The 22,305-nt window shown below is 39.6% G+C and overlaps 1 protein-coding gene across 1 annotated transcript in view; it reads right to left on the bottom strand.

Moving 5' to 3' along the window:
• The window catches only part of SLC9A9 (solute carrier family 9 member A9), a 546,145-nt gene extending 524,852 nt beyond the window's left edge, over window positions 1-21,293 (bottom strand). Inside the window, exons 1-2 of the mRNA XM_061193585.1 lie at window positions 20,985-21,293; window positions 5,629-5,831 (exon numbers count right to left, since the gene is read on the bottom strand). Coding sequence (XP_061049568.1) covers window positions 5,629-5,831; window positions 20,985-21,159 — 378 coding nt within the window. The 5' untranslated portion in view covers window positions 21,160-21,293. The remainder of the gene's footprint in view (window positions 1-5,628; window positions 5,832-20,984) is intronic.
• Between the last annotated feature and the right edge of the window lie 1,012 nt (window positions 21,294-22,305).

The raw sequence follows: 22,305 nt of genomic DNA, 5'->3' as shown, positions 1-22,305 counted from the left end.
GTGGTGTATTTGTTCATTTATTCATATGCTGTGTTTTCCCCAATTTACTAATAAACTCTTTGAGATCATTCTTTATTTCAGAATTGAAACGGATGAGACTCACTCAGTTCACTTGTGTTGAAAGAATGAATGAATGAACGAGTGATGGAGAAAGTTCTTTTATCTCCCGCTCTTCAAGAGCAAGGTTTAGACTTCCTATTGATATGAAATTCAGAAATGCTTCCTAGACATTTTAGTATGCCTAAATACTCTGTAACAAATTAATGTCTGTAAAGCCACTGTGTAATAGAACATAGGCCCCACTCAGTTAAAACTACTTAAGGATACATTAGATCCACAGAACAGTTTGACAAACAGTGTTGGAAACATTAACTGGATAGATACAAAGCAACACGATCTAGTTTTATTCTCTCAGAAGGTTGTTTTGAGATCATCAGCTGCTCATAACATATAGAAAAATACTGTTTTCACATATCTTTAAGCGAAAATATTTTTTCCTTATCTGTATTGAGCATGACCAAAAGAAGCTTGGCATATGGTATTTCCTGAAATTTTTATATGTTTATAATGTGGCATAGAATCACAGTACACTGCTGCATATATATATGCCAACAGCTCTCATATTTTCCAGTTTTACACCTTCTTATTGGAAGAAACTCAGGGAGCCATCAAGCCCAGAGCTGTTTCTAAACACATCAAGGCCTAACCATCTCAGAAATACACGTGCTCTTACAAGTATTCCAAGAGATGATTATATAGCACAGGAATTTATTTCAGCCTCTTCAAATCCTGAAGTCAGAAATTTCATCCAAGCCCTTAAACTACATTCTTCTGAGAGTAAAACTCATTTCCTCATCCTGTAACTTTTAGAAACAAAGGCCAAATACTCCCTTAAATCTGTACCACAAAGAAAAAGGTGCCAGTGGAGCCGCACCAGTGGCTTCTGTAACACCATGGTGCTAGACCTCTTTCTGTAATTCTGACCATCCTCTTCTCTTTCCAGCACTGGTCCTCATCTCCTTCCACCCATCTCAGTGTAAGATAGCCCAGGCCTCTGTCCTTCTCTGTCCACAGGGCCACTCAAGAGCCTGTCCAATGGTGTGGGATACGATAAATCACTCAGGACTCAGAGTAAAGTGCTATGGGTCTCAGTTCTGCCTCTGACCAGTAGTGGGGCCCTGGACCCACAATGTAATTTCTCTGGATATGAATTTCTATCTATATGTACACAACTAAGATTAGATAATATCTTAGTCTCTTCAACCATTAAGTATCCAGGACACTATTCTACCAACTCCAAGATGATAACTTCCAAATAGTCTACCTGTATATACTCCACCAATCTCTCAGATTCTTCCATTTACTCATTCATTCATTCACAAACTATTTATTTAGCAGCAATATGCATCGGACACTGTGGTAGTCTTTGGGGATACACTGATCAATAAAAAAGGCATGATCCCTGCCTTTGTGAAGTTTACAGTCTAGTGGACATCAAACAATGTAAGAATGATAATTAATAAGCAAGAAAATACATGTAAAATTTCATATGGTGCTAAGTACTTTGAAACAAAAGAGAGGGCAGGAGAGAAAGAGAGAGAGGGGATACAGTGTGAGAAAATCACAGGGCAAGCCCTCTCTGAAGGGATGGCATTTCAAGATTCTAGGGATAAGAAGGAGGCTGACATCCAAAGAGAAGGAGTAAGACCATTTTAGGCAAAAAGAATAACATGTGTAGAGGTCCAGAAGCAAGAAAAGTACTTTGTGTATAAAAGGCGCTGATAGATCTGCAGCAGTGGAGGTGAGGAGAAGAAGCAGAAAAGTGGTATTTCTCTCCTCACTATATTCACCTGAACACAACACAGGACCAAAATCAGTGGTTCCCAAACTTGTATGCACATTAGAATCACCTGGTGAAAGGGGGGAAAGCGGGGAAAGAGGGGGGAGTTGAATTGAGAGACTGGGATTGACATATATACACTAATATGTATAAAATAGATAAGTAATAAGAACCTGCTGTATAAAAAATAAAAATAAAAAAAAAGAATCACCTGGTGATCTTCTAAAAGTTCCAAAGCTCAGGTAGCACCCCAAACCAGTAAAATTACAAACTCCAGGGGTGGGACACAAGCACCAGGATTTTTTGCAGCTTCAAATGATCCCAAACTTCAGACAAGTTTGAAAATCACTGACTTAAATCAATTTTAGGGCTTAAGTTCTTCTTTGACTCATCTGTAAAATGATGGAGTTCGGCTTAATGAAGTCAGGGCTCTTTCTTGCTCTAAATTAGATGATCTCTCTCCAGATGCAGATCCACAGTCATTTTCACCCATCCTCTTGCACAAATCTTCCTTCCCTCTATCCTAGGACTCCCACATTCTCCCAGCCAGACCTGAAACCTTAGAATCTTAGATTCTTCTCTTCACAGTGTTCCTATAAATCAAGCAGGTTCTGTTGATTCAAAGCGTTGATGAAGCCCTTCTTCCCTTTTCGCCTAGATAACCACTTCCTGCAGCCTCACCCTCGTCCTGCCCACATCTTTCTGAACTCAATCCTGCTGCCTATTCAAGCCATATCTACATTTCAAAGCCCTTCTCAAGTTCCACCTCCTCCAGGAAGACTCCCTAACAAGCTCAAGTATCTAACAAGCTCAAGTATCTATGACAACTAATCCGTAAAGCTTCATAATCCTCATTGTCTATATGATACAATTTAGAACTGAATTATATACTAGCATATATTATACATTGGTCTTATCTCCCCAAGGCATGTTAAATAAATGGAAAAAAACCCACATATTTTATTAATCCCTGGCATATATTAAGCGTTCAAATATTAGTAGCAGCAATGGTAGCACTGGTCTTAGAGGTAGTGCAGTGGTGATGGTGTTGGCGGTGGTATTAGAAGTGGCAGTGGAAGTAGTAGTAGAGGCAGTGACAGCAACATAAAGGGCCTTATGGCAGTCAGGTACTTTATATACATGATCTCATTTAAACATTAAAACAATCCTACAAAATAGTTCTAATCTCCCCACTTTACAAATAAGCAAGTTGGAGATTAGGAAGTTCAAGGAACTTACTAAGGATAGATGGCAGATCTATCTGGTCCTGAATTTTTTTCCCATTACTCCATGTTACCTCCCTATAAGCCTTCCAATAAATAGGTCCTTTTTTGGAATTCTTTTGCATCTGACATAAATTAATTGCTCGATTGATATGAATACTTGCATGCAGTGGACAATTCCCAGTAACAAATACAGACTATGGGCATTTCATTTTTGCAGACTAACTAGGGTCCCCCAACATTGGCACTTAAGCAACAAATGTGTGTTAAGATATACTCTGGCCATTTATAAAAAAGATCTTTTCCACTTAAAGTTGTCTAATATGGTAAGTGTACCAGTGGATGCCCCTTTCTCCACCAGCAAGGAGCTGGGGGATTTACCCTGGGTACTGAGCTGCCTATTGCCAACCTGGGATGCCACGAGGAACAAATGCTAATTGTGAGTCAATAAGTCACACAATTTAGAAGTTAGTCTGTAAAATACTTGAGCATTCAAGGTCAATGAAACATTTCATGTGCAGAACTCATAATCCACCCAATGGAAAAAACAAGAAGGCCCCAGAAACTTAGACATTTTCTCCATCTCTTGCCTTAATTTTTCAAAAGCAAACACTGGAGTTTGGCTGCTGATAAAAAAAAATCAATAGGTCAACAACACAGTAACAAAATTTCTGATCAGGTGTTTGTAGGCTATCCTGTTAGAGAACAAGTTGCTATAAAAAAACCAGAGATAATTATCAGCATCTTTGGGGCGGGGGGTGGTGGTCAACCTGTTTGGAGAAATAGTGCTGCTTAGAAATGCAGATAAAATAGGTAAGAGAGTGAGGAGGGAAATAATTTATGTTCCGATACTAAGCAAAGTAAAACTGAAGACAGTGTTTAAATTATGCTGCTAACAAGGTCACTTTAAAAAATTATTTCAAGATAGATAGTTTTCTATTATTCATGTAAATAGAAAGAATCTCATGGAAGAGATCATCCAAAATAGCAGATCTAGAAGTTGCTCCTATTTACTTCAGAAATACATTATTTAATTTGCTTTTTTGTGCTTCACTTCACTTTACTAAGTCTGATTTAGGCTAGTATTATAATCAGTTTGACTTTCCTGAGCCCTCACCAAGTGCTAGGAGGAAGTTAATCTAGAATGTGCTAGTGGAAGATAATGTGAAAAAAAAACACTAGAAATTACTCTTCTTGAATGAAGAAAAATCCAGATCATGTACCTCCCCTCCTGTCTCAAATCTCTCGAAATGGAAAAAAAAAAATGTGTATTTTAAAAGAAAACTAAATTTATATGGGATAAAATTGATAAAGTGCACTTCCATAATAGCAAGGAAGTTCTCGGCTCTAACACAAAATGATCTAGAATAAATCTCATAAGATCCTGATTCTTAGCATGTACTTGTGTTGTTAAACACAAATTCACTTATTCGCAAAACTGATCCACACACAAGACACCACAGAAGGTAACCTCACCTGTTTTCTGACCCAGAGTCCTGAGAGCAGAAGGAAGTTTCCCTTCTAATAACTGAAGCAATTCACGCATTTGCAATAATAAAAACATTTTTAAAAGATGAGTAACTTCACAATCTTCTTTTTTCAATCTAAGATTCCCTAACTAAACTGATGGAGTCAAGATCTCTTGAGACTGACTGTGTGTCAGTGTATTTATAAACAGCCAAGTGGCCAGTGTTTTGTGTGGGCAGCTAAAAGTCAGCCATTCTAGATCAAGGCTTGCAAGTGAAAATATTTTTATTCTCCTCCATTTTCCTTTTGACTTAAGGGAGATTTAAACTGTGTAGCCAGCTGGTAATATATACAACAACACTTAAAACACACATGTGGGACTTCCCTGGTGGTGCAGCAGTTAAGAATCCGCCTGCCAATGCAGGGGACACAGGTTCCATCCATCCTTGGTCTGGGAAGATCCCACATGCCGTGGAGCAACTAAGCCCGTGCGCCACAACTACTGAGCCTGTGCTCGAGAGCCCACAAGCCACAACGACTGAGCCCAACTACTGAGCCCAAGCACCACAACTACTGAGCCCGTGTGCCACAACTACTGAAGTCCGCGTGCCTAGAGCCCATGCTCTGCAACAAGAGAAGCCACTGCAAGGAGAAGCCCGCACACCACAACAAAGAGTAGCCCCGGCTCACCGCAACTAGAGGAAGCCCATGTGCAGCAACCAATGCAACCAAAAATTAAAAAAAAACCCAACGCAACCAAAAATTAAAAAAAAAAAAATGTGAAAACTTGAATCAAGTAACATGAAAGGCAGAGTCAGCTTAATTACTATTATCTTTTTACCTTATGTAACTGTGGCTTGCAAAACAGTTATAATAAAAAGCATTATTTTTCCAACTTCTAGAAAAAAAATACAGACAACTGAGCTTACAATCAGAGTATATCAAGGCATTAACCACTTAGCTAAATCGCCCCGTTAGTGTGGTGTTGAGAAAGGGCATATGTATGTGTATGGATGCATTACTTATGGTGGCTCATATATGATGCAATTATTTATACTGGAAAACAAAAATATGTGACCAGAGAGGGAGGATCCTTACCTTTTCAAGTATAGCGTTGCCTTGATGAGGATTGATGTTGTGCCGGCTTATTTCTCTCTTGTATTTATATTCATAAACTTGGTCAGTGATATTAATCAGCAGAGTTGAAGGGCTGAAGACCAGTTTTCCACAGTCATACACAGTTCCACTTTCAATATCAGTTGGTGCTGTAGCATATCGTAAAATTAATCCCATTACAAGGCCTAAAATAAAGAATAAATAATTGCACTGGAGAAATGTAATCTAAAATGTTCATTACTAGATGCTTTCAAATATATGATTTGTAACTTGTATAGGTGGCAGGAGAAAGGGTCGTTGCCTGGTTTAGAAAATTGTTCACTCTTCCATAGATACCAGCTCAACAGACTGTATTGTTAAAATATTTGCGATGGACACTGTTAATACTTCTCCTTTTTTCCTTCCTAATGGACCCACAGATTTTGGAGAGAAGAGCTACCCACCTCTTCTATCCATCCAAGTGCTCAAGAAAACCTTGGCTCCATGAGAGATACTGAGTAATCTAATCAGTCAGGAGATGGAATTCCCCTGGAGAAAGTTTCTGGTCCACAGATCAGCACATATCTGAGACAGCCCCATCAGACTAAAAGGTTGCACTTATATACTGTGGTTAGGGGACAAGTGTTCTTATTCTCTCCCTCAGGACATGATCAAGGCAATATGCTTCTCTACTTTTTGCTGGCAGGTATCTTGTGACCTTGAGGGGATATAGTCCAAGGACACAGTCAATATACTGAGGATGGCTGGACTGAGATATAGACAGAACCCAGGTCCTGGATGGCTTCACTGAGCCCTGGATCAACCTATCCTGGAGCTACCCTAATTCTAGACTTCCTGTTATGTGACATAATACATTTTCTAATTTTTCAAACAATGTAAAATCAAGTTTCTGCTTACCTGCAGCCAAACGCATTCTAATGATACAATATTCCCTTAGCAAAGAGTTGAACTCAAGTGACAATCCTTGACTTTTGAGTTTACAAACTCTGTTAGGATGCTCATGGTAATCTGATAAATGTGAACTCTCTTAATATTGTGGATTTATTAACAAAATCACAAAGAAACTTTAGAGGTCCACACATTCCTCAATTTAAAATTAGGATTGATGTATTTGTTTTAGGATAAATCCACAGTTCAGTCTTTAAAACATCAAAGGTTGGAGGTTTTACCACTCTTTTGTAAATCTAGTCATCTAATGGCCTTTCATTTATTCAATAAAACATTTGTTGGGTGCATATTTTGTTTCAGACATTTATAGACTTAAAATAAAAATACAGTCCCAGTCCTACAGGAGCTGAAGTTTGTAAAATGAAGATCCATAAGCAAACAATTATAATACAATGTGACATGTGCTATGACAGCTGGTAAGTACCCTGTGTTATATGAGTATAGAGAGGAGACACTCCAAAGCTCTTTGAATGATGCAAAGCTTTAGATGAATCTTAAAAGGTCACAAAAGATTTGTCCAGATGACCTGAATCAGGGAATGAGTTGGGATCCAGGCTGCACATGTGGGTGGCAGCACGTGAGTAACGGCAGAGACAGATAAATGTTCCTTAGGATTTTTGTTTGCCGATGTGTGGAATAGTTGTCAGGAAGTGGCTGCTTGGCCAGAGATTGTGTTTCCAGCTCTCTGGCATTTGGTTGGGTTCTCACCAATGGAATATAAGCAAAAGTGATGTGTGCCAGAGCACTGAAGAAGTAGGTGAGTTTTCTCCCTTCTCTTTCCCCATTTATCAGATGGATGGGGCGGAAACAAAGGCCCTATAGGTAGACAGAGTCACCACACTGAAGAAGTCTGCGTCCCTGAGACACCAGGTGGGGGAAAGCCATCCACCAACCAGGAAAACCTGCACTGGACTGTTACTTGAGTGAAAAGTTAACTTCACTTGTGTAGTCACTGAAATGTGAGTGGTTCTGTGTTAACAGTCACTAGGATAACCTAATAATATAATGTATAAATACAGAGGAATTTAAGAAATCTGATGGATTTAGGGAATCAGCAGTGGAGTAAGAAGAGAATAGGTGGAGAGAGAGAGAGACAGAGACAGAGACAAAGAGAGAGAAAAACTCTAGACCAGAGGGGCCAGGTCATAAAGATACTCCTCTGTCATGCTAAGAAGTTTTTATTTTTAACCCAATGGTAATATAGAACTATTGAAAGATTTTAGGCAGGACAGTAAAACAGTCAGATTTTCATATAAGATCTATCACTTTGGCAGTAATGTAGAGAACTAGAGTAATAGGTGAGAATGAAAGCAGATTTCTGTCAAAAATATTTTTACCTTACTTGTTCCTGCTTCAGTATTTGGCCCACTCCCCCATAATAGTGAGAAATATTTTATCTTAACCTTTGCCGGCAAGAAAAAATAAGTGATGGGTATGTAACCACCATGAGCACTTGACCCATCACAGAACAGTGGGCAGCCCTCCATGTGCAGTGTCAAATGACTGCAGTAAAACTAGTCAGGACAGAGAAGGGAAGACACACCACATACACTGCACACGGTTTAGGGTGCCTGCGTAAGAACATCACTTTTCCAACACTCTGGCGGAATCCTGGGAAGGACTCGTTTTCTAAAAGTGACTTGGCAATTACCATGAATGATACTATGACCTCTGCTTTCTGCTAAGTGGAATATAAAGAAGGGAAACAAGGTACTACATGCATGGGTCCTGAATGGAGAGAACCTGGATTGATAATATCTGAAATTCCCAAAGGGTGAGCCGTGAGCCGCTTATTTTTGCAATATGCTTTCAGTGCAGTAACAAGAAGTAAACATGAAGTGTCCACCGTTTTTTCTCAAGCAGGGCAAACAAGCATTTGTCATAATAACAAGTGCTTAGTACCTGGGTTTCTGTGGTTAAATTCATACAGTGCTTCAAAAGCTAAATGGCCGTGCCTGGCCCTCTGCACCATCTCTGGTTCCAGCCTTCGAGAGGCGGCACACTGGAGTAAGTGGAGTAAGCTGCTCGCTGCCAGAGGTGACCAGATGTAATAGCCATGCAAATGCACCTTGCAGATAGATCTCCCACTATGAGAAGTGTGTAGTCTGACCGATGGTCTGGAATTCACGACTGCAGTCATGCTGAAGCCAGCCAATGACTGATCGCAGCAGGGGCACTAAGACAGGGAGATGGGACTCCTCTGAAGGGTCACCATGGCTCAAAGACTCCGCATCAGCTTTGCCCAACCTTTCTTAGAATTGCACCGCAGCCTAAACCTTTTCCTACGCAGCCTCCCCTCCTTCCCTCTCTCCACAGGGGTTGGTTGGGCTGCTCCAAGACCTGATAGCTGGCCCAGCATCCGCAGTCTCCCTCCCCATTTTTCCTCAAAGGAATTTTCCCCAATAAACGTTTTGTGCAGCTAATCTCTCTCCAGCATCTGCTTCTTGGAGGACCCAAATTAACACACTAGACAGAAGGCCCTGGCCCTCCTTCTCCCCAATCCCAAGGGTTGAGAGGAATCAACATCTTGGCACAGTACGAGGGCCAGTGGGGAAGCTGCAGCTTCACCATGCACTCGGTTAACAAATGCATCCACCCATTTGTGTGCAGTAGCAGCAACGAGAAAATCCTTAATGTTGGAGGTCAGACACCTACTCCTAGAGCCTCATAATGCTTTTGACAGCCACACAGAGCTTTAGTTGTATGCTGACACAAACGGAGAATGTTGAGTTAACACGCTCCAGACCAGTATTGCATGAGAGCAGGTGACAGATAAAGTAGGACTGCTAGTAGGAAGAAAATGCTAATGAAAAGGGGTTATTTTTATACCGCCACAAAGATACAGGGTAAAGAGAGCATCAACCACTTGTGCACAGAAGAAGAAAAGACGGGACTGTCTACCATGACTTATGGACACAAACCAGTACTCTCTTTGGTAAGCCATGAACCAGAACCCTACCTGCCTGGGGAGAAAAGGAGGCAGCCTGTCCCAGCAAAGCAATACCACAAACACACGTGTGCATAGCCCTGGCCCCAGGTTGTATCCTCACAAGCATGACACTTTGCTGAGCTCTGTCACTTGGCTGGCTGGTGGCATTACCTTCTCCAAGCAGAAACTGTAGCCCAGATGCATCCCCTGGGTCTACAAGTTTGAGCATCTGGGCAACTAGGGTGACAGTAGTGGGAACTTGCTTTCTAGTGAACGCTGACCTTGCCCCAGAAGCACACAAACCCCCAAGACAGATCTTGGACAACAGACCTCATCCCTAAGGTCCTCACAATCCTACAAAGTCCATCTCAAGTCCCAGCTGGGGGACCTGTGCTCTGATGCAGCCTTTACTCACTAAGTTCCCTAATCTTTGAGTACTTATAGTTTGCACCACACCCTTTTTGGCCCCATTTTATATAAAGATGTATATTGTTCAGCACTGCTCTGTAGACTTTGGCTTTGTCACCCCTACTGGATAATGAGACTGCTTAGGGCAGAAGCTGTGCTATTCTTCATCTCTTTTTTTCTCTAGAAAAGCCAAACACTTTAGGCAGTTATAACCCAACTTTCTCCAAGTCCACAAACTCCCTTGGATTCAAGAAGAAAAGGATCCTCTGAGTTTATGTAGTTAGTCAGTGACATTTTAAAATGTCACATGTAAGGAGCATCACACCAAATGTTGTGATGTCCCTGTCCTTACAGAGCTTGCAGTACAACTCTCATAGCAGATGCCTGACATACAGTTGACATGGTGATGTCTGTGGGAGAGGAAAGGAGGGACAGAGGAAGGAAGGAGGAAAGAGCCTCACGAGCACTCAGAATGCGAACCATTTAGAAATATGAGCCTCCGCTTTCTGGACTGGCTCTCCATTCTCCACATTGAAAATATGAGAACACCCCACTCCCTTCCTCCCTCCTTCTGCTTTCATGCTACAGACCTGGAAGGCATTGCTCTAGGACTTGTGGGAATTATAAAAATGAATAAAATATGGCCCTGATCATAAAATATTAAAATATTTTAATCCTACCAGGCCTCTTCCTTCCGCCCAATCCTGTGATCCTGATTTCCAGTGAGAATAAAGTACAAGGGTTTCCTAAGTGTCTTCTTATATTAAGCCTGCATTTCATAACCAGTTCCCCTGCATCTTATTTAGTCATTCTACATGATGCTGAAATGTTATCCTAAAGAGAATTTTCTCAGAGGAATATAGATGGGGATTTACTTTTATATATAATGATCATATTTATATATAATGAAATGGATAACAGGGTGGTTTTTAAAACACAACATGTTGAAATCTCTTTGGCTATGTTCAGACCGATGATTGTGTTCACACAGTATCACACACACTGCCACGCCGCATGGCACACTCCAGCGGGCTCCTGTCAGATTCTCTTCCTGTAGGAGTCACACAAAGCAACAAGCCCAACTATACACATGCATCTAATCAGACTATCACACAGGTATATTTAAATGCCACATGACACTGGAGAGAATTTAGGAGCCTCAAGAAAATGTAGTTAATACATGAAGATTGAAGAACTGAGTTTTGTAGTTCTTTCACTCGCTATGCACGGAGTGACTACCAAGAATAATCTAAATAAATGAGGTATTGTCTCTTACTGAAAAAACAAGATAAATTCTTAAACTACGTAATATATTTCAACTTAATAAGGGTATCAGACACTGCTGATTGGCAACTCAGCATCTATCCCCTCTTTTTCCCAACAAAACCCTGATTTGTTCGGCTAACCATCCCTCCTCACATGTGCTCAGGGTAAGTTGACCTCTCTCTCAGTTCCAAGGGTGTTTCTATTCCCCTTGCTGATAATTGGTACTAGAAGGCATGTAACTCTATTCTTGTCAATAAAATGTGAAGAGAAGCTTGCTAGGAGGCTTCTAAGAAAAGTTTTGACATCCTAAAAGAGGGGCAGAGGAGAGATGAGCTCTCTTCTTCCTCAGGCTATTATTGTGCCTGGTCAGGACACCAGGAACAGCCATGCCCACCTCGCTCCCAGCCTGGCACTGAAGTCAGCACTGGGAATGGCAGAGCAGAGAAAAGGAAAAAAAACCTGCGTCCTTGAAAACAATAGCAGTTGCTGAATCAGCCAGCCCTGAAGACTACTTTTCTCTAGACTTCTAGTTATGGGAGATAATTAATTGCCATACTGCTTAAGTCTGTTTGAGTTAGGGTTCCTGTGACTAGCAGTTGAACACATCCTAATAGATACAGTTTTTTTTTTTAACAAGTGAATGCACAAAGTCCCAAAGAACCCTAAAGGAGAGATCAACTAACTCCACCCCCTAAAGTGTTAAGGAAGGCTTCGCAGAGGAGCTCCTTAAGGATGCACAGGATTTGCAAGGGAGAGAAGAGGGCGTGGACTTTATAGGGAGAAGCGCATGGAAATCAATAAGTGGGGTGCTAATCGGGAACATCGAGCAGTTTGGGTGGCCCACTAGGGCACCTGAGACCAAGGACCCCAGTGCAGCTGAGAAAAAGAGGGTGTTCAAGAGGGAGAGATGGTTGCCAAGAAGATCCTGAGGAAGAACAGAGTGAGCTCCTTTTGGAGAGGCACATTTGTTCTGTTTCGGGGCAGAGGAAAGAGCGTTTGGAGAAAATTATCCGAAGAGAGAAAAGAGAATTGAGATACAGTGGGAACATGGAGAGGAAGTTAACATCAGAAATAGTGTCTATTTATGTGAAAAAGAATTTAGCAAAGGAATTTAAGTAGAGGAATTTCAAGATGACGAATAAAATAAAGCCAAGGAAGAGTGTTCTTTACCACTCTTAAGACTTTTTATAGTGGGAGACTCTTTAAGGCAGGGAATCTAAGATGTTATTTCAGTCACTCAGATTAAAAAAATATGAACTAGGGATCCAAATGTGGAAATGAAGAAGGAAAGGGTGTGATAAATATTCTAAGGAAGCCAAATCAGTGGACATCATTTAACTGTAAGATAGTATTCACAAATATTAGACATTACGTGTTATGGCTACAATTTTTAACTGTTTACTTGATATTTATCCACCTCTACCATCTTATCAAAGCCTTTGTCAGAACACTGATTTAGAGGGGATGATATGGGTTTGAGTTTCAAATGCTAAATGCATTCCCTAACATTTTCCTTTAGCAGTTTAGTTTTACACTGAGATTAGTCAGGGATACAACCAAAAGTAAAAATATACAATGCCTTCTGGCTATTTAGGGCTTTTGTTCTCTCTCTGCCCTCCCACCAACCTTCTAAATTCAAAGGACTAAAGGAAAGTGTGGGTGTTGTTAAAAGGGACATAATTTATTGCTTTTTGCTGGCTCACTATCAACTTGCTTTGCTGAAGAAAAGTATCCCATAAAGATTTCAGAACAGGTCTGTCTGGGGCATCTGCCCGCAAGAGTATCCCATGATATTCCAAGGTGGAAAGTGGTCCATGAAGCTGTTCCACCTTGGGATGCTTCATCCATTTAAAGTTCTATCTTCTCACAGGTTAGAGTCATATGCGAAATGACAGAGTCCCAACCATGAGATCTTCCACCATGGTAGGCTGCCCGATGTGCACATCCATCTTTGGTGCATACCAGACAACACACACATGCACACACTCGTGCACACAACACACACAAACACACACATTTCACAGCACTCTGGGATTCCTAACATAGCACTATAGATAACTTTTCTCTAGAAACTATCTCAGCCACAGCTTATATGTAGCTAATACCCTTCCTTGAAATCATCTTAGGAAGTTTACAAAAGAAATATAGAGATATCTAACTAGATAAATACTGACTAAAACAAAATGACTTATTTTATAATGTTTACACAGAACAGTCTATTTTTTCTCAAACCAGAGGTGGAAACGTCACAAAGTATTCTAGATAGTGAAAGAGGAAGGGACTCTCCAATACATGGAGATTGTCTCCCAAACTCTCTCTTCATCACAGCAGGGTAATGAAGTGAGAAAGAAAAAAGATAGGAGAAAAGAAAGGAGACAAAACTAGAAACTGCATGTTTCATTTTCCTAGTGGAGTAGTTCTCAGACTTTAGTGCATCAGAAACCTCTGGAAGTTTCATTAAAACGCTGCTTTGCTGGACTCCAAGTTTTTGACTTAATAAGGCTGGGTTGCGGGCCACGTATATACATTTCTAACAAGTTTTCAGGTGATGCTGCTGCTGCTGCTTCTGGAACCCTACTGTGAGAAGCATTGTCTTGTAAGACATCAGTTTCTACCAATACGACTGCCGTCACAGTCACAGAACTCCATCAAAATCCATGTCACCTCAGGTTCATGCACACAGGTTTCGTCAAGCTTGGAGAACCCAGAGGTATAAGTAATTTTATCTTCAGTCTCTTCCAAAAATTTAATTCCATTAAACTAAGATTAGATGAAAGCCTAGTTTTGCACACTCCACATGAATAAGGCATTTGCAGTTCCTTCCCCACCCATTCTGACAACCACAGGCATTTAAAACCAGAATCACTGTGGACTTGCAACGCCGCCTTCCTTGATGCTGGGGCAGGTGTTTCCGGGTCAGCATCATCACTCTCACTGGCACATTTCAACCCAGCTGCTTGGCATGGATGTGCTTTCACAATATTGCTCCCACTGTCTTTCCCATGCTGGGCTTTTTGCTATGGACAGTATAATGTTTCTGAGGCCTCAAGGTAAAAAGAAAACTTAACGACCCACCTCCCTTTCCCAACCTCTCCTCACTCCTAACTTCCTGGGAGAGTTAAATATCAATAGCAGACTTTGATGAGAGGACAACTGTGGCCAGAATTTGAGAGCACTAGCTTCCAAAAATGGTGTTTCTCCCAATTATTGTGGGCAGCCTTGGCCATAGTTGTAAATTTTTTGAGTTTCTGTTTCCTTATATACAAACTGAAGATCCTCGGCCTATTCTGCATGGATATGGTGATGATTAGCCATGAGGGTTAGTATGTAGTTAGACCTTTCAATCTCTGTCTTTCTTTTATAAACTTTCTAAAGTATTATCACCTGGCACAAAATAGACATTTATTAAGTAACAGCAACCCTTCTAGGGCTAAATGTGTGATACAGGTGAAAGAATATGGGTTTTATGATCATGGGTTTGAAGTTCAGCCCTGGTGGTTACCAGGAAGTCACTTTATGTCTCTGAGTGTTGGTTTCATCATCTGTAACATAAAAATGACAATACCTCCCCCGTGCAACACACACATGCACACACAAACACACCCATGTTTGTGATACCCAGTGGCCCTATGGAGCCAAACTGCCAAGGTATGAGTCCCAGCTTAGGTATCTAGTACATGTGTGACCTTAAGGAGGTTACTTAATTTTTGGTGCCTCAGTTTCCCCACATAAAAAATGGTTGTTGCGAGGATTAAATGAGTTAATATATGTAAAGTGCTTATGACAGCATAATTCACACTGTAAATGCTATTTGTGTTAGCTATTTTCATTATTGTTACTTCTTAAATTGTTATTTTTATTATGTTACTTTGACATAATAAATGTTTAACAAATATTAGTTTATCATGTTCCCACTTGCCTAACCATTTAGACCATATATAATATCTCCATAAACAGTGTAAATCAAAAATTCATTTTCTTGATGTGCACACTCATTAGCCTTTAGCGTCTGAGATGGGATCCTTTGAGGCAACACGGTAGTTTGCTCTACGGGCTTCCTCTGTAGCTCCTTAGTGATTCAGAAGCACAGCAGAATATATAGGAGGTTATTTTCTTAAAATCAACTTTTAAAAACCTACACAGAGCAATACGTCTTTGATTTTTTCCACTTTTTCAAACTTTCTTTGGCTAACACTTTACAGCATGGAAAACCTTGCCCTGATCTCCGAAGCTTCTTAAAACCAACCTTTTTTCCCCCCCAAGAGGGAAAGCAAGTTTAATTCATTAGGCTCTTAACCCTAATTACCTTTCCTGCAGATCCCTTCAAATCAAACCAGAGCCACTCTGGTTTTCATATGACATGCATCCACAGATCCCCAAATCCACAGCCAGACCTCACTGTTCTGATGGTGTAACTTTCTCTCTTTGCCTTTCTAACAGGAATTCAACAGGATTTACTGAGCATTCCATATAAAATCAGAGCAGGACTGGAAGAACTAAGAATGGTAAAATAACACTAATTAAAATCCCATCTGGGAGAAAGACTCAGATGTCATTATAGGCTGGTAGGGTTCTGGGAAAAAAAGCTATTGGCTTGAGTTGGAGCGGCTGAGAGTTGCCTGATGGCTAATGTCAGTCTTGGCCTGAATTTTGAAGGACTTTTGCAGCTGGAAGGAAGGTTAGTGAAATCTATTTCATTTCTTCCTCATTTTATAGATAAGAAAACTAGGGCTAGAGATTAAATCGCTTGCCCAAAGTAATGCATCTAGCTACTGAAAAAAAAGAAAATCATAAGGATTTAAAAACCCAAATCCTCAAGAGAGCATCCAATGCTTTCTCCATAAAGCATGCTACATTTGAATAAGTAAAAAGCCTCAGAAGGGCCTTCCAGGCAGGGAGAAGGGTGTGAAGTGGCAGTCAACATCTCCTATGGGCCTGGCAGTCAAGGAGGCAGGGCTGGACTGAAGCAGAGTAAAATGCATCAGGAGGGGAGAGCCACACCATGTCCACCAACCCAATTTTATCCTGAGGAACCTCCAAGCAGTGCTAGGATAAAATTAATGCCTTACGATTTTTTAAGAAAAATAGCTTTTAAAACCTTAGTGCTTGACTACGTAACTATGTTTTCTTTAAATCTTGAAAAACAGGCTGTTGAGTGAACTCGATTGGCCTTATTAAACTGCTAAATATATTCTTAGAGGATCAGACATAGTTTAATAGGTTAATATAATATAGTTTAATGAATTCAAAATCTAAACTCTGTGGCTTAAAATTTCCCTTCAGCCCACTAAACAGTGAGCAAGATTTCCCCTTGTATTTGGAGACTGTCCCTTATAGTATAAGGCTGTGAAATCAAAGGTAGAATTCTAAGAGATTTAAATTGTTCTGTCCCTAAACTCGGATCCCAACCCTCACATGCATGGCATCATGAATGTCCTACAAAGTACGCGAGCCCCCAGTGATGTGTAATGGAATTGTTAATGCTATCAGGGAACAAGGAGCAATTTTTCTTTTACGAACAACGAGCAATGGATACAGGGCCCTAAGCGAGCAGCGCTAAGTACACCATCTGCTGCCAGTCAATATTTTGACCATTAACAGTCTCTTAAGCTTTTAGTCCAATTTAAATGACTATCATCATGGCTTATACTTTAAGCCAGTTATGGATTCTAATCCTTTGATTCTGAAATAATGAGAGCTGTAGAACGTCATGAGACACAATTACCAACCACTGTTCCTGGTGAAGCAAAAATATTGTTAAAATGCTGCCACTAATTTTTAAAAGCATCCTAGGACCCTTGATACCAAGAAAGGTAGATTATTTGTATCTGGAGTATCAGAATTATCTCCAGTGAACTCCAGAGTCACACCAAATACCACCCATGATTTTTCTTGGCCTCTACAACACTTCATATAATATAAGGTTAACAACTTGGAAATTGTTCCTATAACAATAACTATAAAAGAGCAGTTAAATGTTCTGTTTGATCACTTTTCTCCTCACTTTTATTTAATTGCTCATTTCCTAAGACCCTGCTCCCTAAAATTTTTTAATTGGATTTCCCCATATACAGATAAAATGCATCAACATCTAGTGTGTCTTCTAAAGGATAACTGACACATATCGGCGGAATAGTGACAGAAAGGCAAAAGGCTGGCTGGGCTGAAACAGGAAATCCAGTGCCTTAGAAAAATATTTATGGTTCTTGATGCAGAGGAAAATGAAACGTTATACAAATAGTTGACGAGAGTAAGAGCAGTAGTCAGTCCAGTAGGGGAACTGTTAGTCAAATTCATTGATAAGCGTCAGGTACAGGACCAAGCAATTTTAGAAGGTGTTTCATTACATGCATATCTGTCTGTAAGATGGAGATGACTGAAGTACAGTTTACTTTCAAGTGTTCATCTCCTTTAAGATAAAAAAAAAACTTTTAAAAGTTCAACGTGAACCATAGTTTTGTTTCTTTTCTTCCGCATTGATTATCACCAGGCCCCTGGCAGAACTCTCGCAAGAGCCATGGCTTCCATCCTCTGGTGATGAAGGCCTTTATTTGGTCTTACTCTGAAATTTCATTCTTTTGGACTTTCTGGAAAATAGAATCTATCTGACTAATCTTGAAAGCATAAACAATATGAGGATGCATCTGGATCTCACAGATACATCTTCTCTCTACGACAATCATTGAAAGAATGTATTTATTTTAAAATATCTTCAGCATCTCTTAATAGAGATAGATAGATAGCCCAGCTCGGTGGCTAATTACATGACCTTCATATCTCTAAGTCTTCATTTCCTTACCTGTGAGATGAGGATGCTGGACCTACAATCTCTGACTCCTTCCCAATATATGAATTTCAAATTCAGTTATAACTACTGGGAGATTCATTCACTTGGCATCTCCCTTCCCCTTACCATGCTAGTGGGAACCTGCTGTATAGGGCAGGGAGCTCAGCTTGGTGCTCTGTGGTGACCTAGATGAGTGGGTGGGGGTGGGGGTGGGAGGGAGGTGCAAGAGGGAGGGGATATATGTATACATATAGCTGATTCACTTCATTGTACAGCAGAAACTAACACAACATTGTAAAGCTACTATACTCCAATAAAACAACAACAAAAAAAGGTTTATCTGAATGTCCCATCTTATTTCTCTGTTGTCGTTTCAGACGATTTTATTACATCACTGACAGAAAGTCCCTAATAAATATTTTAGACATAACACTTAGATCATCCCTGAAGAAGAAATATGAGATGTCACCAGTGCTATCCATATGGACTATTTTCAGAGATTATCAGTGAGAACTCTTTTGAGATGAACATGAATCTTATTAGACATGTGGATGAGTAAAATCACATGGACGCCGCCATGAGTAGCTATTCAGTTTGGGGGAAGTTCACTTCTTTGAGATGTAGTTTCTTCCTCTGTATAATGAGGTGGCTAGAGAAAATAACCTTTAAGATCTCCTTAAATTCCAACAATTATAATTCTATGCCAATAAAAAAAAAACTAAACAACACTAAAATAAAAGTCTTTTCACTGATTTATACAGTTCAAGATAGCTCAAAGATACTAAAAATTCTAGTAATGGGATAGTTATACGTATATATGGATGTCTCCATAATTTTTACAATCCTTATACATTGCAGTGTTTCAGAACTTGCTTCCAATAACTTCCATATAAAAAATTTATAAAAGAAGGACAGAAATCAGACAGCTCAACTTAATCCCACACAAACCTTAAACTGCCTTAAGAATGGCAATTTAGAGAAACGCTATCTCAACTATTGCTCAATGTACTAATTTTTTTTTCTTCTTTATTGAAGTATAGTCGATTTACAATATTGCATTAGTTTCAGGCGTACAGCAAAGTGATTCGGTTTTACATATATATACATACACACACACACACACACATATATATATATATGTATATATAAAACCGAATCTTTTAAAAACTCTTTTCCAGTATAGTTTATTACAAGATATTGAATATAGTTCCCTGTGCTATACAGTAAATGTGCTAATATTTTATGACTTCAACCACAACTTAAAAGTATTTCATGCAGTTTTTAAGGATTAAAGTTAATCTGGGAATTTTCATGTTAAAAAGTAAAAGTTACATTTATGTGTCGTGAGTACAAAGTATGTCTGAATTTTAATAGGTCACCAAAATTTAATCGAATGTTTTACAAAACAGTATCTCCATCATAGATAAGCTGAAATTGGTAAATGAGTCATAGTTAATCAAATTCAGGGCTGTGAAGAAATCTTCCCCTCTAATAAAGGTTTATAATTTTAAAACCAGTGTTGTTTTGCTAAACTATATATAGCCCTTTAATGTAATGCCAAGAATTACATTGTTTCTGGCTTCTCAGATTACATCCTATATCCTCTTTGATTATTTATTAGAAGAGTCAGTAGAAAGCCTGGTCCACTGATGGTGGAGAAGGGCAGTGACTGGCGCCGAGGGCTTTACATCTGGTGGTGTCACTTCCCTTCTCTTTGACTATTTCTCTTTAACCTAGTTGTAAGTTTTTCCCCTCAAATGAGAGTTTTGTTATGTGTTTTAAGTCCCTCAATAGAAAGGAACTTAACTGTGCTCTGAATGGACCAGCACATCAGCTTCCTGAAAGAAATTACACTGCTTAGCCTAAAACTTCTGCCTTGTAGCTCAAGTATCTCACAGTGGGATCCAGTTAAGGCATCCGATTTCTTATGGTCTCAAATCATGACTGTACATTGTTATCATCAGGACGTCATATGGTTAGCATATAAAATGTGCACTGATCCTGTTCCCTGAACCTCAGGGGTATAAAAGGCTTTAGGACTTCCAAAATAAGGGAAGTGAAATATAAAAGTATATTCTTTACTAGGACTTATAACAATGCCTCAGCTGTTTCCATTGTGTTCAAAGTTCCTATCCATTATCAGGCTAAGAGTGGTAAAGCAAACTATTTCATAAATCAGATCAGTTTTAAAACTACCAGTGTCTTACACTTTACTTTAAAAGATGCGAGTACAGACTGGATAATCTCTGTCACATTTTATTAAGCTTTCTGAAAGGAATGACGTGGTAAGTTGCAAAGAAAGAGCAATACCTTGGGAGTTTAAAAGGTTAAATTCTTTTCCACACCTTGTCCCTCCCTCCAAAAAAGAAGATACATAGTAAATCATACTAATAATAACAATAATTATAAACTAGAAATTATGAAATCGGGCTAAGAAATGAAGAGCACTGCATAAAGAAACCTGTGTATTATAAGAAAATAAAACATGCTCATATAATTAAAATAGATTTGAACAAAATTACTCCAATAGTAGGGGTGGAATACATACATTTCTGCAAGTTTTTTTCTTGAAACTAGTTGATGTAAGAGGATTTACTCAATACATGTTTAAGTGATGTTATTTCTAGGACTTTATAATGCTCATCAGCCCCTCCAGTGAAAGAAGGCTGCTCTCTGTGACTTCCCAATATCTATCATTACAAAAACAAATAGCTAGCCCTGTTTGTCTCCCCACATGACAATGGACCTGCATCTGTCAACAGACTCGCATTATGTGCCGCGTGAGAACATGACTGTGACAATTACTCTTGTGACAAGGCAAATTTTGGCAGCTCATCTGGATAGAGATGAGCATTCATTATGCTGCAGCACCTTTCATCAAGCTAATGACATTTCAATCAGCACGTTTTCTCCAGTTTCGGTACTTTGCCATCTGAGCACAAGTCTGTAATTACGCCCAAGCAACAAGTTTCACATCAATCCTACAGTTTCTGCACTCACCGTACACCATCGCTCCTCCGGTTTCATGCAAGAAGCGAAATCGATGATTTTTAAATAACCAGATTGTCAAAATGGTAAGGATGAGCAAAAAATTAAAGACAAGCAGCTCCACCGCTCCCTGATGTTGAAACTGATACTCGTCCCTCTCTGACATGAACCTTTGCTGTCTCTCCATTCTCCAGTCTACTCGGGATTCCTTAGATAAAAACCTGGATAAGGACTGTTTTATCAAGGTTTGCCTAAGACGGTCTGGCTGCCTGAGGATTTCAGGATAACACTGCCACTTAAGTTGCTACTTCATGAGCATTCTGCCTTGGCTTAGTATTCAGATGGCTTCTAGTTACAACTTCCTGTTTCTCTCTTAAAGCAGCCTCGTCTCTTTTCAAACGCCAGAGTGTGGTTTCATCATCGACTCTTACTGTCTTTAAATGATTCATTCCATGAAATTAACTTTCATATCGGACAAACCTGCTATCAGTCATTCTGAGATCTTGAGTCATGATCTTATCGTTAGAACAAGTCTTCTTAAGCTGCATAACAGGTGAATTGTAGATTAATAATAAAGCAGATCACCTTACATCACCAACATTTTCTAAATTCAAAAAGCCAATTCCTGAATCATAACCTCACTCACATGAGAGATTTTTCCTTTCCAACCAAAGCCTAGCAATGTGATGGGGACGGACTGAAAATGATTTCACAAGGATTTTTTTTTTAAGTTTAGAAGCAAGAAATAATTTTGTGTATGACTGTCTCTCTCTCTGGTTTTATATAACTGGTGGTCACAAGAGCAGTATTTAAACTCTGAATCAATTGCTTTTCTTTTAACAAGAATAAATGAAAGCACAAGACAAAAAGAATTTTGTCCTATCTCTACAGCTGTGTGCTGTTTTTATATGTTGAGTCAAAAAAGAAAAGAAACTAAACACGTGTCTTTGAAGGAAGAAACCATACAGCCATTCCCAGTAATGCCACATTTGTGGATTTCTCTTTGAAAAGCTCCTGGTCCAGAATTTCAGGACCCACAGAATCTGCCACGGATCACAAATCTCCTCTGTCCTATATGCAAAACAATGTGGTTCACTGAGGAATAGTCTGCCACCAACAATGAAGTTTCCAGAATTCCAGGGCACAGACAGTGATGATTCTTCAGATCATCTTGCATGTGGCAGGTTAGTTCTGTTTGAATTAATATTCTTATGTTTTTTGAAAAAGATCAAGATAACACTACCATAGGCTCTGCTGTTTTCTTAGTAATTGTTATGATTCGTTTGCCTTATTGGTCTTATGACACAATTAGATACAGGGTTAAGTGAGGTTC

The sequence above is a fragment of the Eubalaena glacialis genome, chromosome 6 (assembly GCF_028564815.1).
Source record: "Eubalaena glacialis isolate mEubGla1 chromosome 6, mEubGla1.1.hap2.+ XY, whole genome shotgun sequence".
NCBI lineage: Eukaryota > Metazoa > Chordata > Mammalia > Artiodactyla > Balaenidae > Eubalaena > Eubalaena glacialis.
Note: the sequence above shows the minus strand (reverse complement) of the source record. Positions and strands in the feature narration are given on the sequence as shown.